This window comes from Phalangium opilio, unplaced genomic scaffold (genome assembly GCF_054372755.1).
Source record: "Phalangium opilio isolate 3A_F unplaced genomic scaffold, DU_Popi_V2 ptg000017l_1, whole genome shotgun sequence".
NCBI lineage: Eukaryota > Metazoa > Arthropoda > Arachnida > Opiliones > Phalangiidae > Phalangium > Phalangium opilio.
In genome coordinates, this window is record NW_028324151.1 from 2,885,871 (window position 1) to 2,902,497 (window position 16,627).

The following is a 16,627-nucleotide window of genomic DNA, read 5'->3' on the forward strand; positions in this document are numbered from 1 at the left end:
CTTAATGAACGCCGATAATATATATAGTAGCAAAGTAAATCCTTTAATGATGCTTAAATACTTACCTTTTCGTGTTTTCTTTTTCCAAACAGTTATCGGGGATTTGACCAAAAGGGGTTTATCAGGAGGAGAGAAGAAACGAGCCAACATCGCCTGCGAACTTTTAACTAATCCAACATTAATGCTTGTCGATGTAAGTGATCCCTTACAGCCCACCCCTACTGTACCAAAAATACATACAGCCATAAGATATGTTCCAAAATATGACACTGCCTATACTTAGTAATGCTACTGAGAGACTTACAGCTCGAGGTAACTAGTTCCTGAACGACGGAAGCTAGAATTGAAGTCCTACACTCGGTGGTTAATTAATTTTGCAGGACCAAGTTCCATCTAGGTCCTATTTAGTCTGCATTACTAAGCCCCCTTTGACAGCGCCTCACCAGGCCTCCCTCGATTTACCTTGAATCTATGACCTACCTCACTCACTTCATGACATGCTCCAGTTTCTAAGTTACCAGTGACAAACTTATGGAACATATCTTATGATTACATGATACAGCCCCTTTATATCCCATGTTAATTTATACCCCGGATTTGCAACAAGATCGTCGTGTTAAAATTAACATTTTTTGTTATGTATGTGTTTAGGAACCCACATCAGGTTTGGACTCGAGCACGGCATACTCCCTTATGATGACCTTAAAACAATACGCTGAAAAAGAGAACAAGACGCTAGTAGTGACGGTCCATCAACCATCCTCTCAAATCTTCTACATGTTCGATCGACTACTTCTCTTGACCAACGGTCAAACGGCCTATTTCGGCGAAACGACCAAAGTCGTCGACTTTTTCAGCAACATTGGTTTACAAATAGTTCCTCATTACAATCCCGCTGACTTCATCCGTAAGTAACCCTAATTGTTCCCCCTTAACGTTTCTCGTGTTTCAATTACAAAGAACCCACGCAGTCATTTCAATTCGCTTCACGTTTAAATTTAATACAGTTGAACAAGTGAAAAGCGCCAATGTGGATAAAATAGTTAACGCGGCTAAGGAACAACGTAGAATGTTGGACTTTCCCACCAGTCAAACGACAGTCACCGAGAAACGTGACGCTTTGGCATCGGACAACGACAGCCAACTAACCGCCCCACTAAGCCTAAGCGTGGCGCATTGCGTCAACGCCACTACCGTCCCGAGTGTCAAGAACGAGTGTCCGCAGTGTCGACAACAAGCGTGCTGGAATGGATATCCACCCAGGTATGTATAAAAAATTAAAGAATATTTATGCACAATTTTCAAACTAGCTAGGAGAATTGATACCGTTTACACCAGGAGTGTACACCAGGCTACTTGGTAGTACTGCACTGCATCCTCCAAATAGCCTGGGCCTCCTGCAGTGTAAATGGTACCAATCGTCACAGTTAACACCTCTAAAATTATGGTTAGCTTTCATTAAATCGTCTTCGTGGACGTATGAAATATAGGTTTTAATAAATTAGTGTCTTTTTTTAAAACATAACACGCCTTTTTGCGATTAAATAAAATACCCCGTACATATACCCTAATAATCTAGTCCTTTTCCAAGCAACCTGATTTTGTTACATACAATAAACGAGTTTAACTACATTTTGTCGTCATATATCTCGTGGCTAAAAATGGATTTCGCCAGTATGTTATTAGTGAAAGCGATCCACCACCACCGAGTTTAGTTTAGTGTCCCACCCCATTTCTAGAGGGGCGAAACTACGCTCTATTTATGTATAAGTATTACGCATACACTCATTGGGGCAGCGTTTTATTATTCCCCTTCTCTCTGAAGGGAACTCGAGGTAGTTAACTAAATAATCATTTAATTCTTCGCCTTATGCAAATTAGTCTAGGGGTGAAAAGTTGGTTTTGGTTGGCGATTTTTATTTTATTCCTATATCGAGCTAGTGCGGTATGTAGCTACACCTTTAGGGCTATATAATTTCCGTGTCATTTCTAATAACCCCCTGTCCGGGTTAGGATAGAGTTTGCACTTCGTGATTTTAAGTCTCCTTATTCCTGTTTAGGTGAAGTTAAATGACCCTAGATCATTATTCAGTCGTCGAACTTTTAATTGAAGGATTGTCTAGTGTCGTGTGTTTTTAAATTAAAATACCCCTAAAGATATAAAAATTTTCGTATGGTCGAAAACCTCTGATGTTCTTTGACAACGCGGACTTTAATCTGCAATATTATCAAAAGTTATTTTGATCGTTTCATATTCTTTAACTTTATGTATATAATTATGAAATTTTGTTTAATTATTCCTTAATATTAAGCAACAATTGTCTACCTTCATTTGGATTAACGTTTCGCCTTCTTATTTCTTTTCTATGACAGAGTTGAAACCCCTAACGAGTCTCTGGAATTGGTGGACCCTAGTCGTGAGCAATTATTGAGCCAACACGTAAACAACGAAATACAACATACGACGCAAGCTCTAATAAACAACGGAGGAGTCAACAGTCACATCTGGAGTAGTTCAGAATCTAACCAACAACAGCAACAACAACAGCAAACGCATCTCATGAATGGTGGTGGCAATAATCACCACGTTTGGAATAGTAATTCGGATTCGACGAATCAGTTACAACAGCAAACACAAACTCTCTTGAACGGTGGTAGTGGAGTCAATCATATCTGGACACCAGAGTCTATCCATAACCAACAACAACAAACGCAACCTCTTCTAAACGGAGGGGGCGGGGTTAATCACGTTTGGAATTCGGATTGCAACAATCAACAACAACAAACGCAATGCCTCATGAATGGACGCGTTAATCACGTCTGGAATCCAGAATCGAGTCCTTCGAAACAAAAATCCGTTGAACTCAGGGTGATGATTGATCCTGATAAGAAAATGCCAACTGTTTACAGCAAAATCGGTAAGTTTTTATATACTTGAAAGTGGTTCGCGGCCTTCGAAAGTTGAAACCATATACTTTCAAAAGACACTTTCTAATGTCGTTTTCCACTTGGCTAATGTTTCTGGTTAAATTTCTGGTGAATGGGTAGTCACTTTGGTAACCTCTTGGTTATAGGTAAGCTAAAATTCAATCGATCTATGATAGCCGAAGTCCGAGACGACGACGATTCGGGTCGTTCCTCGTGGTCAGAAGCCGGAAGTTCTCCATTTAGCAGCCAAAATGATCTGGAAGAAGAAATGAAATGGCCAACGTGTTTTTGGACGCAATTGAAAGTTTTAACCGAAAGGAATTTCACTGAAGCCAAGAACAGAATGCTCTCCAGACTAAATTGGATCCAAACGATAGGTTTGGGTATCGTTTGCGGTTTGATTTGGTTCCAAATCGACAGGACAGAGTCAACCATTAACGATATCAGAGGTTGGATGTTCTTCAGCACGACGTATTGGATGCTGTTTGCCTTGTTCGGTGCCCTCATCTCTTTCCCACCCGAAAGGGAAGTCATCAACAAAGAGAGATCGTCCGGAGCTTACCGACTGTCCGCTTACTACATTGCCAAGATGCTGGGAGAATTACCCCTCATTATCACTCTTCCTACCGTCTTCCATTTCATCTCTTACCCGATGCTGGGTGCCCAGCACGTCAACACATTCCTCGGTGTTTGGGGATTTCTAATACTAAGCACCGTTGTCTCTCAGGTACCATTCATTCTTCATTCATTCTTAGTTCAAACCAACCCAATGTTTATCGAAGTAGTTTTTGAACTTGAATAACGATGTTTTCCCTATGGTTTTTTTTTCGCGCAGAGTGTTGGGTTATTCATTGGCGCATCGTGCACCGATTTACAAGTATCGGTAACGATATCGGCTCTCTATTCGTTATCAACGATGCTATTTGGTGGCTATTACTCGGCTTCCATACCCTATTGGATGCAATGGCTACAGTACTTCTCTATGGTACACTACGCCTTTCAAAACATGCAAATTGTTGAATTTTCCGGTGGACCACCTATCATGTAAGTCCTATTAACTGATCCTATTAACCATTTAATGTCCTTAGATTAACCAGAAGGAGTTTTATAATAACGTACGCTAACCATTTTACCAATTTGACAGGTGCTCTATGGAAGGTTCGGTATTCGAAGTGTGCAAACAAGGTACGAACACTACGCAAATCCCAGTTTTAGACATTATATCCCAACAAGGTCCCCCGTTACCAGTTTGGGCAAATACGTTGGTTTTATTAGCCTTTTTGGTCGTATTTCGATTTTTGGGATATTTAGTTCTACGATATATCAGAAAACCCAAGTAATAAAAACGCCGCGTTGTCAACAGAAACAGAAAAAAAACCCCAAGTAATTTCTCTCAAAACTTAATATCACGGCAAGCATTTCGAGTTTGAATCGAATTTGTGACCAGTTAACGAATAAAAACAACCCGCCTCTGTAAAATAAATATATAAAAAGAACATTTTGGAACTTTTCGCGCCTTTTTTTACAACAACAAAAAAGCGCGCGCGATTTTCTACCAATAGCAACGTGTTACGGAGAAATTCGAAAAAAATGGTGCCGCGCCGAGTATATTATCAATCCGCAATTACTGCAACAACAGAGAAAACTTGTAATAGTTCAAACGAAACGTGTACAGTCAAATAAACAAACAAACAAACAAACAAATAGACACAAAATACAACAGAAAGTCTACACCGTTTTTCTTGGGTTTTCTTCAGTGAAGAACGAAAGTATTTCAAACGGAAGCTGAGACATTCGTACTATAACTATAACTATAACTAAAACTAAAAACACCACCAATATATATCACGTGACATGGTCAGAACCGCAGCCAGCCAGCCAGTGTATTTATAAAAACATTACCACGTGACTAAGAAATGGATGATGGCGGGATATTATAACAAGAAACGTAAGATAAACAATTTTTCCCTTCGATCCCACTTTGGAAGAATAATTAATATCTTCGGGGAAAGTTATTATTAAAATAGATATTAAGATTTCTACTGTGATTATAAATACGGAAAACAGTTCAGTTCAGTTCAGTTCGGTTTTTATTTCCGTAAATTTTCGGAAGTTATAATAGATGACGATCGAGAGGTTCTGGAGTGGAAAGTAAGCTAGATAAGTAAGGGGAGCCCGTTTTTAAGTTTAATTAAAATGTTAAATAAATCACAATTAACGGAGGTTGTGCCAAAAATAATACAGAAAAAAAAATGATACAATACACCCCTTTAAAGTAAACAAAAGAAGTAAATAAATAAACAAACAAACAAACAGGACATATATATAAAGAAAATATGACAGGGTATTTAAAAGTTTTCAGTTCTGAAAAAGAGAAATAAACATTTTCCAGCCACTTACGCTTTTTAATTTATAAGTTAATGAAAGGATAACGAATTTAAATAAAAATCACTTTACGCGGGACAAAGAATTAGGGTTAACAGTCCGGGGGAGGGGGGGGGTTAGAGGTCAATATACGTAAGAATTATTAATTATTAAATTAATTAATAAAACCGAATGAGAAAAAAATGTTAAGTTTTAAGTTAAATGATATTTAAATAGGAAATTGAAAAAAATAGAATGGTATTCCAAAATTAAAACGCTTGTTAAGAATTAGGAAATTGAAAAAACAAACAAAATGGCCGCCACATAGTTGTTAATGAATTATGCTAGGAAATTAAATTAAATGGGATTGAAGTTAATGTTAAATAACCGGAAGTTTGACATTAAGCTCAAAGTTACTTTTTGAAAATTGGGAAAAAGTATATCTTGATACTTGTTAATTAATAATAATTAGGACGTGTCATACTTCTGATTGTTGCCTTACTTCTGGTCTGAAAAATTTGAAAAAAAAAGAGTCCAAACTATTCTTTATTATTCCTATTATAAAAAAAACGCGAAATTTTTTTTTTATTTTTGGTTTTACCTTGTTCCAATTTTATGTTCCTTATTTTCGAAATTAATTAATTAATTAATTAATTATGATTAAGCAAATCAATGCAGAACTGTTTGTTTTTTTAATCTAGATTAATCGACAATTAAAAGTTTTTTCGCGGGTGGTGCTACGTACGTTTAACGTGTATGACGTCACAAATAGTCTTTTTAATTAATTATCCAGCCAATAGACGAGACCATTATTATTTGGGGGAATTAGAATATTATAATAATTAGGGTCGCATTCGCATGAAGTATTTTTTAGCTCCATTTAAATTAAACTTTAGGACCCCTTTTAATTTTCGCTAATTTTGAAAGAAATATTTTCTTTTTATTAATTTTGTTTAAAACCTACCTCAAAATAGTTTTTTTTTTAATTAAAAAGTACTGGTAAATTTATTAATTTTAATCGAAATTAATTTGGTTAATTTATGATTAAAAAAAATACGGGGCAACAAAATAATATCAATTTATTTTAATTAAGTTTTTTTCAGTTCAGGAAATTTCCTAGTCCCCCCAATATGGTTAATTAACAGATTTTATTAGAAATAATTAATTAGAATTACGGATATTTAATTATCTAATTTGTGTTTTTTTTTTTTTTTGTAAAGGAATTCGATAAAAAATCAGATAATTAAATACTTTAAGCTATATTAATTTTAATTGCTAGAACAATTTTTAATTTGCTTAACATAATTAAAAAGTGCCTTAGGAAGCATTTTTTTTTGTACACCCGAAAGCACCCCAAAAAATTACTGTATGAAATTAGCTCTTTAGAAAAAAAAATAATATTGGCAACAATTAATTAAGTTTAAACAATTAATATTAATGGTTAATTAATTAGTTAATTAAATATTATTAAATTAAAGATAAATAATTAAGAACGTGACTGTGATTGCTATGAAGTACATACCATAACAAAATTAAATTAATTGAATGAGAATTAAAGATTAAATAATTAAATAAATAATTAAATAATTAAATAAATAAATAAATAAATAAATAAACCGAAGTTAAGTTTTTAACGTAAACGAAAGATGAAAAAGTGAAAAAATAAAGTGGAGAAGGGATTGTGTAAATTAAATTTGTACATTTTCAAATCATTGTACAAATTATATTGTACCAAAGTTTACATAGTTTACAATCAATGTTAATGTGTTAACGCTATAAATCCCGCTCCCCCTTTTAAATAGTCATTCCTAAAACATACAAACATACAAAATAACGTAAAAGAATTAAATGACACTATGCTAGGAGATGTGCTAATTAAGAAAATATATATACCACCACGTGTTAAAACAAAAAAAAACATTAAACTAAAGCGTGTAATACTGCCAATTTATACATTTTACACACAGAAAAAATTTCTTTTTTAGTTTTCAAATACAGAAGATAAAAAAAAATGTTTTTCGAAATATAAACTAATAGAAAAAAATGTATTTGTTATAATATATTTAACATTGTTTTTTTTTTAAATCCCTCTTAAATAATCTTAAAAAGATTTACCACCACCACGTCCCACCCCCCACCTCCTTTTCACACACGACACATTTTTAAATGAACGACATTTTTTTTTCATATATTTTTTTTTAATTGTAAATTAAACAAAATAATGGCAAAAATTTATATATATAAATATAAAACAAACATGGCCGCTCAATGTGTTTAACATTTTTTTTTCATTTATTATTGGCTATTGTATTATTTATTTTAAAAAAATAACTAAGATTATGTGTATTTTTTATTTTTGCCAATTTAAACACATGGCGTTTGTTATTTGTTATTTTTTTTTTTTTTGGAAAAACAAATCACCCCCCCCCTTTTCAAACATTTAAAAAAAAACAACAAAAAACTTAGGGTTTAAAAGTCCCTAAAGTTTATTATTACGTCACATAACATAACATAACATAAAAACAAGAAGTCATTACGTTTCAATGTTTTTAATTTTAGATATTTTTTTTCCGCCCAAATTTCAAAGGAAGGAAAAAAAAAACAAAACCCCAAAATGAACCTCCCCAATTTCTCAAATCTCCCCCAAGACAAATACGAGAAGAAAATAAACGTATAATTATTTTATCGAAATGGAATTAAAAAGATATTTCCTTTTTTAGAAAAACAAAAATTGTCTCTTTTACTATCAAAACGTTAGGCCTATTTTTCAGTTTAGAGTGACGTCATGGGTTCAAGGTCGTTGTAATACGCCGGCTCGCTCATTTTCCAGTAACGAGGCGAAAAGACAACACGTGGCAGATTTTTATCAGTGTTTTTTAATTTTTTAAGCCTTGGCTTCTTACAATGAATTTAAAGGTTGGTTTTAATACTTTCTTATGTCGTTTTTTTACAAATAAGTGTTAATTAGTACTTGATCAAATTAGGGATTCACGTAATTTTAGAAGAATAGGTCCCTTAATTATAGTTAATTAATGCTTTGTTAAATTGTGTTAGGTATTGTGCATTAATTATAGAGACTGTGTGGGTGACTTGGAGCTAAGCCTTGGCGTCTTCTAATGCATTGCAACCTAAGTTTCTTTCGTTAGATCGTTTTCTAAGTTGTGTATAATTGATATCACGTCAATTCAGTGTTGAATTAACATTTTTAACACATGTTAAAAGAAAGTGACACTAGTTACGCTAACAATAAAACCGATGCAGAGCTATGGCGTACCTTTTTCCCCCTCCCCCCATGCAAGATACCATTTTTGATCCACTACATACATTTACCCTTTACTCTTACGGCCAAGTACTTGGAAAATTTACTTTTTTTTTTAAAGAATGTGTGCCAAATTGCTAAGCCTACAAAAACACCGTCCTCAAAGCCTATGTTCATAGTTTTATTAAATTTTTAATAGTAATTCTTGGAAGTGTCTAAAATATTAATACTACTTCCAGGTCTACGGCCTCACGCAGACTAAACATTTGCTGTCATTAAAAATTGAACGGTAAGCCTTATGGTTTTATAACTTTTTTTGGTGTGTGTATGTGTCAGGTACAAGCACGCGACCCCATTAGTGCGGGAAATAACGGCGATAGTTAAGCTGGTCGTATTAACTTAGACAAATACTTGTCCATGAGGACTGTGCAGGGTAGTGTTCCCTCTAATCCAATCCTTATCGACTCCTACACTTAGGACCTCGTAACTTTGGATTCGTAATACATACAAGGAAATCCTTCGAATATGTTATAGCACTACTTGTTCCTTTTCCAACAATGCTAAGTACTTGGGGTTACAATTACCAGGGTTCGAGCAATTACTCTAATTATTTCCTGTGTCCATCCCAAACCTTGCACCACCAAACTAACTCTGAGACATCAGAACTCGGGCTAAGTTTGAAATCCGTCGAGGCCGTGTTAAGACAGGTTCAGGCTCGTGTGGCGTTCCTTGGTGAAACATTTTGTCTAAGATGTTTCTGTAATAAAGTAGGAAGGGTTGTTGCACCAAGAAGAAGTTTGTGTATTTTCCGTGTACTCAAAAAAGGCTTATTATTGTGAGAAGGTTTTGTTATACAATATATTCCGCGGGGGAGTTTGTTGGTTGCCACGCGACGCCTCTTGTGTTTGCCAACCTCCAACGCGGACCGTCACGTTTATTCAAGGTGGATTAGAACATTAGTGTCTCTGCCTTTAAGTACTTGGCTACGGACGATTGTTGTTGTTAGGGAGGATCAAGAATTCCTCGGGGCAGACGAAGTCGCGGTCGGTACCTCACCATTCAGACCTGTTGCGGAAGTAGAGCGTAAACCAGAGTTTGTTGTTAGCGTAATAGTTAGAGTCGTCAACTTGGAAATATATAATAAAACTTAACATTATGATTTTGACAAAAACGTGAGGATTTCAATGGGATTGCATGACAATGCTCGTAAGTTGGGCTGTAGTTTCTTAGCACCTTGCTTTGTCACAATCTTCACGGTTACTAAGATGTACAGAGACTATAGAGCTGTCTGTCCAATAAATCCTTGACATTCACAAAGAAAGAAAATTGTACAGCGTTGACGTTCTGACTCAAGGTTCCACGTGAACAAACGTCATTTTACTGTCAATGCTTTAGAACCGTCGTCATGACGTCACGGAGTAGGAGAGATCGAGTCATTTTGTAAACAAATCCGCTAACGTCATGACGAGTGCAAAATAAAGTTAGACCAATATTCAAATTATCGATTAAGAATGTAGAATTTAATGTCAGGCTACGTGTAGCACACATGTAAAACCATAACTAATGTACGCTAATCTTTTATCATAACACCTTTAAAGTAATTAAATCTTGTAAACGCGTTAGTTTAATTAAACTTATTTAAAAATGAATAGATGGCAGTTGTCCCCTAGATGATCAGATCGTGTATTGAAGGAATTTCCTCGGGTCAATAAGGGATGTTATCTCGATAGTTTATTATACAACCCCCATCCCCTCTCCCACGTCACCCTTTAAAGGGAAGGTGAACTAAAAACTCAAGTGACGTACGCGTTAATACTAATTATATAAGTAGCAAATATCCCAAAATGAGTTTAAAAATCAAAATAGATTCACATTTTATCGATAAATTCGGAAGTTGCACCTCCAACCAATCACGACAAGAACAAAATTCCCGTGGCGAGCTATGTTTAGCGCAACATGTGATAAACACAGCGCTACGCAATTGGTCGAAGGTGCAACTTTAAATTTATGAATGAACCGCGAATCTATTTTATTTCTTGAATTTTCTCTGCACAGAAAGGTCTTTTATTTAGTAGAATAATCGATAAAAGAAAAACGTTTTTGTTTATTTTGCTCTTGAGCCTCTCTTTAATCGCTTGCCCATTTATTTGCTGAAAAAGGATCTGGCAAAACCTTTTTTGTGTTCATGATCCGAAGACATTACAACTACTTTTCTTTATTCTTTTTTGTCTCTTATTTCTATCTCGGGGGTAAAAAAGATAAAGTATTTAATTAACGTAGAAGCGAACCCAATCCACCATTAAAAAGTAAATACTTGTTACGTGATTGTTCAAAAGTACAAAAACCGAACCGAACTACTCTTTTTCTTCCTTTTTTATTTTTTTGTTTTCAACCCCGGGAATCTCCTATAAATGACACAAAAGAGGACGAACTCGAGTAGAATATTCAAGTGTACATTAAATAAAGGCAGAATGTACTCCGTCCGAAACGTCGTAACCCCTCATTTAAGTTGTCATTTCAAAACGTTAAAAGCATTGTGAAACTAGTTCACTTTGGATACCAGGGTTGACCCAGTCACCCAGGAGTTCATGATTGGTCGTTTAAATGCACCTTTAACGGGGGAAATCTTTCTTTCGAACTGGTGGCAATGTCTGGGCGCTCATCACGTGTTGATCCCATTACTATGTCACGTGTCTCAGTTGAATCCCTTGACGGTTGCCTATTTAATTCGGAAAAGGGGCGCTGTGGTCGGAACTAATTAACAATCTGGCGTCGCGTTACCTCGAATCTATAACCTACTTCAATCACTTCATGACAAGCTCCAGTTTGTAAACAGTGACAAACTTATGGAACATATCTTATGAACTTATGATAGAAATCATTAACTTCTGGTCCAGTTTCCGGTATAAACACTTAACTCGTAAACAAACCATTGTCTGACTCGGTTAACTACGTCGGATTTATATGAAAGCTTGCGATGTTCTAGACACATTTGCACTTGACACAGCTACGGTGTATAACCATTGTTAGGTACGATCTTCTACCTAGCAGCGCCTTAGGAGATTAAGAGTAAGACAATAGCTATAGTATAAGACTGTATTGGAAGGATGATTTAAATTTTCAATTTGGTAATTCACGGAGGGGGATGTATTGTTTTGAATTTGCATCGCGTCTTTGTTATATATTGTTTCTGTTTTCCGTCACTAGGTGCCTTATGGAAGCGGGCTCTGTCTTCGCTCGGTGGATATGTAGGCCGGGATGGTGTCGAGAGGAGGGCGGTGAGGATGAAGAATCGGGAGAGTGTCCGTCGGAATTCGTTCGTCTCTGGCAGTCATGCGGCGTCGGTTGAGCCAGCTTGTGGCGAGGCGACCCGCTCCAGCTTCCCATCATCCCTCTTCTCAGACAGACTTACCTCGTGTCGCGCCAACGCGAGAAGATCCAGTTCGGTCACGACCATCACCCTCTTGCTGGCCTCGCCCATGATCGGACACGGAAGCGACGGGCACCAGCCCCCGGTCTTGCCCACCACCAACGATAATCTCAACGCTACCGTTGACGGAAACAACAAAGTCGTCCTACCAGGAGATGATACCCGATATGAACTGTCCAGACATTACAGGTAAGTTGTCACTCTTTTGTTTTTATCGTAATTCAGTTAGTATGACGGACTTGTCTGTCATTCGTGGGATTTACGTGACATGACACTGTTGAGGGTGATTACATACTTGAAACTTTGTTGTTCTTGTTGTTTAGGGTACGATTTGATGACATTGCTCTAATTTTTCAATTGGAGATTCATATTCTATTTACAATGTTTAATATTAACTCTTAATGCAATGTTGTTACAGTATCAGTAGAAGTCGGGGATTTTACTTATGACCCCTTAAATTTAATTAGGAAACTGATTTAGACAATGATTTCTAATTTAATTAAACAGTCAAAAAATCATAACTAGAAAACAGTGTCCCTTGGGGCACGAATGGCCCAGTGCCCATTATTATTTTAAGTGCCATTTAAATTTGAATCGCATGAATTAATTTTCACATACAAAATCAATTCATGGCACCTTCTTGAGAATTCACCTGACATGCACTCGCCTTAAACTCTTTAAATAAATCAATAGAATAGAATATAATATAACCTTAAATAACTTTTAAATTTCTGAGTCGATCATATATTCATTTAAAATGCCGATATATTTTTCCTTTCAATATATCTTCGGCTGCATGCCTGGCTATATATATCGATTTACCAATAAATTTTTGCAGCCTTCTCGCACCCTTCTCGATTTTTCCATCTTTTCCATATATTTCACTTACACCTGGCCCGATCGGGACCAGCACCCAGCCGCTTTTTGCTTAAATTAAATAATCCCAAGAACTCTTATAACATTTGAGAAAGTTCAAAGATAGCCAGCTCAATTGAGCAAACGTCTCGGGTTTATTTTACCCATAATTCCAAGGTGTGTGCGTGTGTCTTCCCAATGCATCGTAGCGTTGATATATTGCCAAGTTTATAACGACCAGTTTAAAATATGATCTAGTGTTCGTATGTTCTTAGTTCGTATAAGGGTTCTTCATAATCTCCATATATTTATGTAGACGTAACCCGGTTCCAAGACCCTATGGTTCATTTATTGACAGATGCCATGCAGCCAGAGAGTTTTCCCAAGTTACGGAAAACCACTGAAGTTGCTTGAAAATAATCTCTCTTTGCACCTAAGTCATAAGTTTATGTTCCATAAGTATGACACTACATATACTTCGTAATGATACGGACTTACAGCTCGAGATAACTAGTTCGAGAACGACGGAAGCGAATTAAATTGAAGTCCTACACTCGGTTAGTTAATTTTGCAGGACTTCCATCTAAGTCCTATTTAGTCTGCATTACTAAGCCTTTGACAGCGCCTCGCCAGGCAATCATCGCTTTACCTCGAATCTATGATCTACCTCGCTCACTTCATGACAAGCTCCAGTTTGTAACCAGTAACAAACTTAAGGATGGAACATATCTTATGAACTTTGGCTCAACAAATGAAAGTTTATTAAGTTAAAATTGGTCAGGGAAAATGACTTTAAAATTAATCAGGGAAAACGTAGGTATAAATTCAGGGAATTTTCTAAAGTATGTGTAAAACCTTTTACAACGGACCGGACACATCCACAAATTGAAAAAAGAAGAACATATTAACGTGTTCATTAAGAACACACCTCTCCTGTATATAAGTCTCCATCTCATTTTATATTGGAAAGCCCAATTTTTTCATTCCAAAACTTCCCTGGCTAAAAAAAATTGCGTAATTTGGGCAAGTGCACTCACTCCTTACTCACTTCATAATATAGAAAAATCGATTCCAAAGTTACCTATCCAATTCCCCCCCCCACCCCCATCTTTACCTTTTTTGGAAATTTATACATGTTAGGAAAATGATGAGAAATTTTTTAAAAGAATTTCTTCCCCCCCCCCTTGACCAAAATCAAATCATGCCGGGCGATAGCTTACCGAAAAAGAACAAAAAAACGTCGATTCAAATCAAAATTTTCTTTCTTTAAAGGAAAAGTTCAGGTAACGTGAGATTATACCTTTAAAGAAGGGCCTTTTTCTAAGTATAAAAGGAATTAAATATTTAAAATTGAAATAATCGTAATAATAATATTACAATATGATAATTAGAATTAAAAACTATCAAGGACCACTGCGCCATCCCCCGTTGCTTTAGGGGCGTCTGCTAAATCGAAACTCTTGCCCCTTACTTCTCTCAGCCTGTGAAAATTCAACCAATCCCATAGAGGTAAGGGGTTCGTATTAGCAGACGCCACTGAAGCAATGGTGTCGCAGTTCGCAGTAGTCCTCGATTTTATGGCTAATTAAATGCCAATTATTTTGAAATTAGAGATCATTTTTTTTAATTTTATGTTTAGAAAATGGCCGTTCTTTTAAGGAATAATGCTTTGTGACGTGAACTTTTCCTTTAAAATTCCTACCAAACGGAATGGATGTTATTAATAACGCGTTCTTCTGCTCGGTTTAGTTTCTATGGTTTGAGTTTTACGTCGTTTTAGCGCAATGGGGGCCATTTTGTTTTTGTGGAGATTTGAAGGGAATAACGCGGCGGAGATAGATGATCGTTTGTGTCATTATTTTATTGTTGGGTCATTTATCGGTTGAAAAATCACGTCACAATATAAAACCCATCTTTTAAATTTTTATTAAATAAATTTTTAGGATTCCCCAAAACAAATTGCCTTATAGCTTCAGTTTTACGGATTGAAAAATGGATAAAATTTGTTAAGAAGTTTCATCTTGATTTGCAGGATGCATGTGAAAAATTACTAAAACTAATAAAATAATTCTACAAGCTTTTCAGTATCTGTTGTAGATAGCGGTTGAATTGCGCATGTGACAATTGACTGGCAACACTTGTTACCACACTAAATTTACTCTTGGGGGGGGGGGGCACAAAACCTTTTTCTTGTAACCTCCTTAACTTATCCCGGGCTCAAATGTAGAGAAAATTGTCAATTTGAACGATCCATGCAGTTCCTAAAACGAAGTCTGGAATTTACCTCGCAGCTTTGAGAGAAGTGAGAACTCCATTATTACGAGAAGGGCGTCAAAAGCGCGGCTTTTGGAGTAATGGGCCCTTTGGCTATTACCGGGCTCCCCCCCCCCGGCCCCACCAACCCACGCAACACACACGACCACCTAGCTCTTTTAGCGCCTTTCTCTAACTCATTCTCCCTCCACGTTCCCCGCGACGCGTCGATGTGCAAGCGGGTGCGAGCCAAACACCCAGCGCGCTCGCTACGATGATATGTATGGTACCCTTTTCAAATTGGTCCCATACACTCAATCTATCGGCTTGGACTCAAAGTGCACGCAGCTAGGATCGGTAACAGTTCCCAAAGAGAGACAGAGAGAGTGCTATAGGGGAGCTCTCAGTTTGACTACGTGTGGTACCCAATACATAAGTAAAATTATTCTGCACTAAGTTTGAATTAAGATATGGTACAAGCTTCGTTGTCTTTGAGGTTGTCTTTAGGTTCGCGATTGCGCAGTATAAGGATGCGAGCTTTTAAACGTTCATGTTACAAAAAAGACCACAGCGCAGGCGCAAGAAGAAAGGTAGAAGGCAAAGTTTTAACCCCGCTTTAATTACATCGAAATGGTCTATTACGGGTAGTCGTGTAAAGTGGTTTTGTTTGAAGTTTTTGTTGTTTTGAAAAAATATTGAAATTAAAGTTTTCGAATTGACTTAGTGATGGCATCAAAAGCTGTGTCGTCTTCCGTAGTTAGGAACTTAGTGTAGAATTATTTTACTTACGCGTGTACGTCAGGTTAAGCGTTGCCCCCTCAGTCAAGGTGTGAAAGGGGCTCCCAAAAACCATTAGTGTGATATTGAAGGAACTAAAGGTTCCTTTACCCATTTGGAAGACTACTAGGCTGCATGCTAGAACCCTTACACGCGTATTTATCGGAAATTTTACGTATTCACCATTGATTTGCCCGGATCATCTCAATCTGAATAACTTAGAAGGTTTTGAAGGCAGAATGACGCTATATATAGACTATTAGCGAGTGAATGAAGACCATGAATTGTATGTTAACTGAAAGTTCCTGAAAGGTTTTCGAGTCGCGCAGCCATCTACGATGCGGCGCTCGTACGTACCAATCAAAATACATCAAATTTCTAAAATTCTAAATAACTATTTCCACTTTTTGGAAATTGACTAGGATTTTTTTTATAAAATGTACGTAAAACAATGCAAAGAGACTCGACGTTGCTTTTTGACCCGCCATTTCTAAAAATGGAGGTCTATCCATCTCCGAAGCCATAAAGCACGTAGACGTTTAAGTATTTCATTAAGTTTGTTTATGACTTTTAAAATAGTTCTCTATGCCCATAATTCCATTTTACCTTTGAACGAGTATATACGCCGTATTAATGGCGAAATGGTGCAAGCAATCCTCTCAGTCTCAGCGTCTTTCTTAACCAAGTACGTTGTTCTTCTTCCCATGACAGTGGCAAAAAGAGTTGAAAAATATATAGGTTAAGATACTTAGAGTGTTAGA

At 36.4% G+C, this 16,627-nt stretch overlaps 2 protein-coding genes across 6 annotated transcripts in view; both read left to right on the forward strand.

Annotated features, from left to right (window-relative positions):
* E23 (ABC transporter G family member E23) overlaps positions 1 to 8,023 on the forward strand; it is a 117,784-nt gene extending 109,761 nt beyond the window's left edge. For 3 of the 4 annotated variants that reach the window (XM_089866268.1, XM_089866265.1, XM_089866267.1), the window contains 7 exons: positions 93 to 193; positions 652 to 907; positions 1,008 to 1,263; positions 2,374 to 2,918; positions 3,075 to 3,655; positions 3,764 to 3,972; positions 4,073 to 8,023. In XM_089866268.1, coding sequence (XP_089722394.1) covers positions 93 to 193; positions 652 to 907; positions 1,008 to 1,263; positions 2,374 to 2,918; positions 3,075 to 3,655; positions 3,764 to 3,972; positions 4,073 to 4,268 — 2,144 coding nt within the window. In that variant the 3' untranslated portion in view covers positions 4,269 to 8,023. The remainder of the gene's footprint in view (positions 1 to 92; positions 194 to 651; positions 908 to 1,007; positions 1,264 to 2,373; positions 2,919 to 3,074; positions 3,656 to 3,763; positions 3,973 to 4,072) is intronic. The other variant, XM_089866266.1, reaches the window with a different exon arrangement.
* A 103-nt stretch (positions 8,024 to 8,126) lies between these two features.
* The window catches only part of LOC149702465 (endothelin-converting enzyme 1-like), a 36,115-nt gene continuing 27,614 nt past the window's right edge, over positions 8,127 to 16,627 (forward strand). Inside the window, exons 1-3 of one of the 2 annotated variants that reach the window (XM_089866270.1) lie at positions 8,127 to 8,208; positions 8,791 to 8,840; positions 11,759 to 12,170. In XM_089866270.1, coding sequence (XP_089722396.1) covers positions 11,836 to 12,170 — 335 coding nt within the window. In that variant the 5' untranslated portion in view covers positions 8,127 to 8,208; positions 8,791 to 8,840; positions 11,759 to 11,835. Of the gene's footprint in view, positions 8,209 to 8,790; positions 8,841 to 9,635; positions 9,758 to 11,758; positions 12,171 to 16,627 lie in introns of those variants that run through there. The other variant, XM_089866269.1, reaches the window with a different exon arrangement.